General features: G+C 36.4%; 2 protein-coding genes across 2 annotated transcripts; one reads left to right on the top strand and one right to left on the bottom strand.

Moving 5' to 3' along the window:
* Positions 1-784: 784 nt before the first annotated feature.
* On the top strand, positions 785-2890 carry LOC114732991 (uncharacterized). Its single transcript, XM_028920410.1, has 2 exons — positions 785-982; positions 2365-2890. Exons 1-2 carry the CDS (start codon positions 906-908, stop codon positions 2588-2590), a joined length of 303 nt encoding a protein of 100 aa, XP_028776243.1. The 5' UTR covers positions 785-905; the 3' UTR covers positions 2591-2890.
* A 1389-nt stretch (positions 2891-4279) lies between these two features.
* On the bottom strand, positions 4280-5941 carry LOC114732989 (transcription factor FER-LIKE IRON DEFICIENCY-INDUCED TRANSCRIPTION FACTOR-like). Its single transcript, XM_028920408.1, has 4 exons — positions 5474-5941; positions 4749-4943; positions 4489-4662; positions 4280-4384 (listed from the first exon to the last, which is right to left on the bottom strand). Exons 1-4 carry the CDS (start codon positions 5936-5938, stop codon positions 4280-4282), a joined length of 939 nt encoding a protein of 312 aa, XP_028776241.1. The 5' UTR covers positions 5939-5941.
* Between the last annotated feature and the right edge of the window lie 1290 nt (positions 5942-7231).

Genomic DNA, 7231 nt, shown 5'->3' on the forward strand with positions numbered 1-7231 from the left:
GTACAAAGTTATATGTGGAATAACTTATTTTTCTTTCCCCTTGAAATGATCAGTCGTGATCCTTCAAACCTGCCTCACTTTTTTAACGCTGTCAGATTTTTGTTCCTGCCAAACTTATTCCATTTTTTTTTCTACTTCAATCCAGAAGAGACTAGGGATGACAGTCAAAATCCTAATATTTTATTTTGGTTGATTTTTTTTCATTAACTTGTTTGAATCCTTAATCTTTAATGCATGCTTATAACTAGTGTGGCTGAAGAAAGTGATCAATCATCAATTGACCGTTTGCTAAGGAAATCATTATTTTAGTCTCTTCGATGTGCAAAGATGCTTTAATCTGGAGAAAAGGATTTGATATAGTAGTTAGAGTGAATTGTATATGATTCTTATACGGTGCCCTTGTGGAAGGTTACACTTGAGTCCTTGTTGTAAGAGGAAATGAAAAATGGTAGGTTTAAGATGAGTGTAAGTTCAATGGGTTTGGACTTCAGAAAATCAGGCTTCCAGTTATAAACCATGAAGGATTATACGAAGCCTTGTTAAAGTTCCTGGGTTCTCTTGTTGGAGGTCTTCCACTTCCCTGTTTTTGGATGCTCCGTTTTAGCTAAGGGAATTGGTCCTCGTAGAAAATAAATGCTTGAATATTGAAGCAAAGAGGTGGCGAATGTCTCAGCAAAGACTCAGTCATTACTAATGCAGAGTGACTTGAAACATGAAATTTCACTTAATTACTATTGTTTACACATTGGATGCTCTTTCTCATGTTATTTTAACAAGAACTGTTTCTAATGAGGTTGCTTTCTCTCAATTAAAGGGGGGCGCACGCACGCTCATTAATGAGGACGTGTGAGCAGGACGAGGAACTTTGTGGATGGTGATTGTGGTCCGTCATGGAAGAGCTGTAAATGGAAAAACTGGGACTCAAGGAGTGCATCTTCATTCAATGGTTAAGTTTAACAGGCTTGGACAGCTTTTTAACAAGGTATTTGGATTCTTTGTGCTGACTAACTTGCCCCTTATTCTGATGCTATTTTGGACTTTTTGGTTTCCAATAGACTTTGTGGGTGATTTTTTTAGCATGGTCCTCTGCTTTTTGATATATTGAAACATGGATATATGCATGTGATTGGATTAGCTTATTTTAAGTGATTTTGTACTGTACAAAATAAGTATGGGAGAGGAATTATGTCTTTGTTCCTCTATTTTTGTATGTGTTGACACATGTATATATGCATATTGTAATGAGTCTCATATCGAGGAGCCTCACAAGATTAATTAGTTCAATAGACTCTCTCATCTAATAGGGTAGTTTTTGTGTGAAAGTACCCGATGACTCGGAAAGGGATACCCCCAGAAAATCTGACTGGCAGGTTGCCAAGTAAAATACCATGGTGTGAAGCCATTATGAAAGTTGGCACCCCCATTTCCTCACAGGCTACTCTTTTAGGATTATGCTCTCTATTTGTACTTGTAACCCATGTTCAAGTAGTGCTGTCTGGATTGATTTGGAAGATAATGTCAAATATATTTAAGGACCATAAATGGTGCAAAAGGAAATGGTCATATTTCTTAACTGAATAGCCAGCAGTTCCCAGATGGGATGACTGCGAAATAACCACATTGACATGATTCAGCATGTGCCTATGATGATTAGCTCGGCTCAACCTGAAGAGAACGGCCGTTTTATTTATCTCCCAGTGATGTCTGCTGCGCTGCTTATAACTATGTTCCGGTGATTGCCATTACGGGTGTGTTTGGATGAAACCAAACTATGGTTTGGAGAATAGCTTCTGGAGAATAGATTCTGAAAAAAATAGATTTTGTAAAGAATAGATTTTGTGAAAAAGTGATTCTGATAAATTAGAGTGTTTGGATAGTTGTTATCAAAAGAACTTTTTATATGTACAAATTTTACTAAAATATGTATAAGTTAATATGATAATTACATAAAAGATAGATTTTATAATATATTTTAATTTAAAAAAATAAATTTGTTAATAATATATTTTTTTACCAACATAATTAATAATATATAAAATAATATAATTAATATGTATATATATTTATAAAATATAAGATTAAATATGTTTATAAAAAAATAATTGAGGAATGTTAAAATCATATTATCGTTGAGATCTACTCTACAGGTACAATCATACTATCCCATTTGAGCCAGAAACAGAATGAATTCACTTCTTCTGAAACCATGGTTTTGAGTTCCAAATCATGATTTTGATCCAAAACCATGGTTTCTATTTTTTTCCTGGTGTTTGGCAAGTCTGAGACATAAACCATGGTTTGGGTCCCAAAACCATGGTTTTCTATATTATCCAAACAGGCCCTAAATATGTGTGTTTCTTGCAGGAAAAGGCCCTTCGTGATCAGTGGATGGACGGCTTTTTCAAGTTTGAAGATGTCAGGAACCTGGACCATCACTGGTGTGTTCGACGTATGCAAGAATCTTGAGAAAAATAGACCGCTTGTTTTCCTTGAGAAGCTTTGCCATGGCAAACCGGCGAGCACAATCTTTGATGACCTTCTTTCTTCCCCGCAAAAACTGTTATCATATCTGGTTTCTCACATGATGTAGCTTGCGCGCACAAACACAGATTTCAATGCGATCTTCTCAATTCTTCTCCAGCCAATTTCTTCTCTGCCTTTTCCAGTGATTCCAACTTATCAGGTGCAACTTGGAAGATTATGGTTGACTTGTAAAAATCTGTTCCCACTCACGATTTCCGACATTTATTTTTTTCCCCCCAATTCAAGATTCTTTTTTTTTTTGGTTTTATTTTCGCTTTATAATTCTTTTGGGTTTTTTTAAGCAATTTGACCAAAACAAGGCATGGTTTCGACATATGTATTAACCTATGCAAAAGATCTCGGACCATGGCTGCATATTTTCAGAAAAACAGTGAAATTCTGAGAAAAACTAGATAGGTGTATTCGAAAGTTACACATTTTCATGCAATAAATTAAAAAAAAGCAATTTCCAGAAAAACCAAATTGGCATGTTCCTCAAAAAATAGATAGGTGTGTTCAAAAAAATTAAAAACTTAATATGGTTACACGTTTTCTGAAAAAAATTCGGAAAAAAATAGATGTCTTAAAAGTTAGATTTTTCACCCACAAACTAGATCAAGTTTAATACGTATAAATATAGAAAATATTTTTAAAAAAATTATCATCAATTAGATTGGGCAATTTTCGAAATTAACCAAACAGTACTGGACATCAAATAAGTATATGAAAAAAAAATTTGCCTCTAAGCTTTTATGATTTTTAATTCAAATATTTAATAATTAAAAATATTAAATTTTATTTTTTAAAAAGATGTAAAGACTTGCTAACAATTTTGTAAAATTATTATCAAAATACTCAGTTTTAATTTTTCTTAACTTGATAACAATTTTTGTGACTCGACAGTAAATGCTCCACTTCTTTGTGGCGAACTTTGCTGCTGGAATTCAGAACTTCCTTGCATCATAGAGATCGTTGGTGATCAGATATCTTGCATTTGCTATATACTACTAATAAGTAAGTTGTATAATTATAAACAAAATTATTATTAATTTTATAGAAGATAAATTTGTAAGATTCAATTTATATTATTGAAGCCACAAATTTAATAACATGATTTTAATTAAAATTTCACACCCACGAATTGGAAAAGGATAGGAAAATTCTCTGATACTGAATAAAATCAAGAAAAATATTACAGATCTTTCCAAATTTATTACATAACAGGCGGCATATTAGACTTGCTTGGCACAAAATGAAAATAGGAAAAATCAAAGCATGGGAATTGGAAGCTCTCTGGTAAATGCGAGGAGCTTTCCTTTTATGCATAACAAAATTATTTTGTTGTCTATCAGGTGTATAGTGCCCCAGTGACTTTCCTTTCTTTAAATCTATTTTTCTTGTACCAAACACAGCCTGAGGAGAAAATGGGCAAGGAAGGAGAGATTATGAGGATCATAGACGAAAATGCCTTCTGGACATTTGCTCCGATCCAGGACGATCTGCTCTGTGGGATGGAGTGATAACAGACGATGTTTGTTCTCCTGGTCAACAACTCAGAATGGTTCTTTTGAAGGACAAGAGAGTTAAATTCTCGAAGGTGTTTCATGTCATGTTTTTTCAATAGAGTTAGGGACATAACATAGAGGGAAGACTTTCTTTTGATTGTTATGCGGTGCTACGCAGTGAGGATTGTTCATTTGTCATGTTTTGATGGAGAGAAGCCCGTGAGAGAGTCAGATGTCGCAGGGTGAATAAATCAAGCATGGAAAGTTGTAATAAATTCGAAGCCTTGGTTAAGAAGAGCACCTGCCACCCACAGCTTCAGATTTTGCTGGTTAATTTCTGGCTCGCAACCTTTCACCTGTTTTAAACATATCAATCATCACTAAATCCGCAAGCGAAGAGCGAGACTCATTCAGAATGAGAAGATATCAGTAAATAATTAACAATGAGAGGAAAGCTTACATTCAATGTAAATGTTAATAGAAACCTGTCAGAAACTGTGGCCAAGTTTGAATTCTGAACATTGAAGCCTGCTAGGGACTCGAGAGCCCTGTAGAGGGAGGCAGCCACTCCTTCTCCTTTATTACACACCAATTTCACGTAATACCCTCTCTCCTCCACTTGAAACATGTCCATCTGTACAACAACATGACCAAAACGTTACAACTTAAATCTGAAGAGCCCTAAGTAACAGCATCTTATCAAGTTTTAATGAAGCAAACCTGCATGATCTTCATGCAGATCGGATAGTGGATGTGGTTGTTTTGACTCGTGGGGATTTTAGCTGATCTTTGGTCGTTTTCCGACGCTAGCATAGAGGCTTCAAGGCCTTTAACCTCAGCCTTCAGCTTCTTAGCTTTCTCTTGCAGCTCCTGCACATATGCCACAGCATCGCCCACGATGGAGGCCTTATCCATCTGCAAATATTTGTACCAGTTAACGTTTAGCATTTACCTTCACCGACATAAACTAGATGCTCTTTAGACTACACAGATTCATGTAAATTCTAAAATGTAGATAATGTTGTTAGAAACAATAGAAGAAACGTCACACAGCCATAGAACAGAAGTTGATGGCCTCGAATATTTAGCTGTTACAATATTTTTACATTACCCTAGATGACTCACAGCCCATCATCAGGCCCTTGTTTTAATTAAGGAACTATTTTATGACTTCATTTGATTTGTTTAATCTTATTGCTGTTACTCTTTTTTGTAGTTTTTAGAATATTATAATTTCTGGTTCGCGAAAGATGCATGTAAGATATTCCATAATCCTACCTTCCTTCCATCCGGGAGAATTTTCAACTTGCTATTTGTTAAATCTCAAGAATCGAATCGTCCATCGTCGTAGAAGAATAAGACTAGGACCACATAGCCAAAGCTTAGACCTTTAACCACAAAAGAGTATATTTGCTCTAGATCTAGTTTGTGACGGCGAAACATACCTTACTTATGTTGGGAACCAAAGAACGCAATGCGTAAAGCTTCTCCTTCATTCGGCCTCTCCTCCTCCTTTCAGAGATCAGTGTCTTGGATCGATCAGTTTTGGACTTCTGTTTGGCATTAGCAGACGTGGTAGTTTCAGTGGTGGTGGTTGTTGTTGCAGAAGAATCATTCTCCTCTTCTCCTCTTCCTCCCTTCACTTCTCCATCAAAACATGAGAAGGAACTAAGCGTAGAGCTTGGATCATAAGCATTTAAAGCAGCATTAGACTCAAACAGGTTTGCAGGGAATGGAGGAAACTGGTTATCAGCCAAGTAGCCATTGATATGGTCAGAATCAAAGTTACAGAACGAGTGTTCATTCTCCCCGCGGAGCAAATTGATAAACTGATCGACATTGGTGTCGTCGATGAAGTCATGAAGCTGGAAGTCGTTAATGTGCATCAGAGGATCTTGGTGAGCATCCATTTTGAGCACGGTGGGATCATGAGAGGTCTAGTTCAATTATATACGAGATACAAATCATTAATATAATTTTGGTGTGAATGGAATATCTTCCCCCCCCCCCCAGGTTCCTTCATGCCCGAGTTGTTAACTAGCTAAACATAGATTATTTTATTTCTTCTGGTTAACTAAATGATGAAAGTATGTTCCCTTTCAAATCTATCAACGCACACACAGACACATCTAATCTAATTGTATATATAGTTCTTCTATTGGAGAATACGATAGAAGATTCTTCATGTCTCATTCAGTCATGAATCTCATGTATTGCTTAAAAATATAGTTGAGAACCAGGGTTTTCACAGATCATTGCCGTATTTGGCATTTATTTAATCAGTTAAACTCGATGTGAACAACTTAAAGATTCGCGGACACATCAAACGATGTTGACATCTGATGTTTTATAAAAGTAAGCGCGTTACTGGAGTAGTAATAACAATATTCTAATTAGGAATCCAGCATCTCTGTCGCCGCAGTCGAATTTAAACCTAGAAATTTGAGAGTACCTAGAGGTGCGTGTTGTACATTTAGTCATGGACACAGTTATTTACTTTGCATAGTGTGCGCGGCGGGGAGTAGAAATTAGTAGAAGTTTTTACGTATTAGTTAGTGAAGTGTCAAATCATCAAATATACATAATAATAAAGAAGCAAAGCGATGAACAACAATAAGTAGTTGAGCTGCAGCAATAAGTAAAGGGAGGCGTCATTGCCCAGTACGTGGGAGATACGGTGGTCTTTTTCTGATGAACAGGACCTGGGGATAAAATAATGAGCACTGTGCCCATAGATTGGTGTGTATAAATGCTAATATAGTAATATTATGGTGTGAATGGAATCAAAGGGGGAACATGATGACGCTGGTGGTGAGGATAAATTACAAACTGAAGGGGCTGGAACTCGGAATATAAAAATTAGAGGGTGAATCACCAACATAAAATAATGGAGGGAATATAGGCATCAATCTGCCAGGAGCTTCCTGAGAAGATGTGCAAATAAGTTATTGGAGTAATAAGCTTGAGCAGCGTACTGCAATAGTGCAATGATGCATGCAGGAACCCTGTTTTGGGATTCATTGACTTGGTTTCGTTTATATGTTTTTGTGCTGCATGAAGAGAGAATGAAGAAGGAGATGAGAGGAAGGAGGTGGGGGTCAGCGCAGATGAGAAGTGGAGTTAAATATGCTAAAGATGAATGTGGAAGACACGCTGTGGGGCGTGTAAGACGTTTCTCAGGGCATATGCTTCCACGTGCCAGC

The sequence above is a fragment of the Neltuma alba genome, unplaced genomic scaffold, assembly GCF_004799145.2.
Source record: "Neltuma alba isolate B1F8T4 unplaced genomic scaffold, ASM479914v2 tig00012959_pilon, whole genome shotgun sequence".
In the NCBI taxonomy this organism is placed as follows: domain Eukaryota; kingdom Viridiplantae; phylum Streptophyta; class Magnoliopsida; order Fabales; family Fabaceae; genus Neltuma; species Neltuma alba.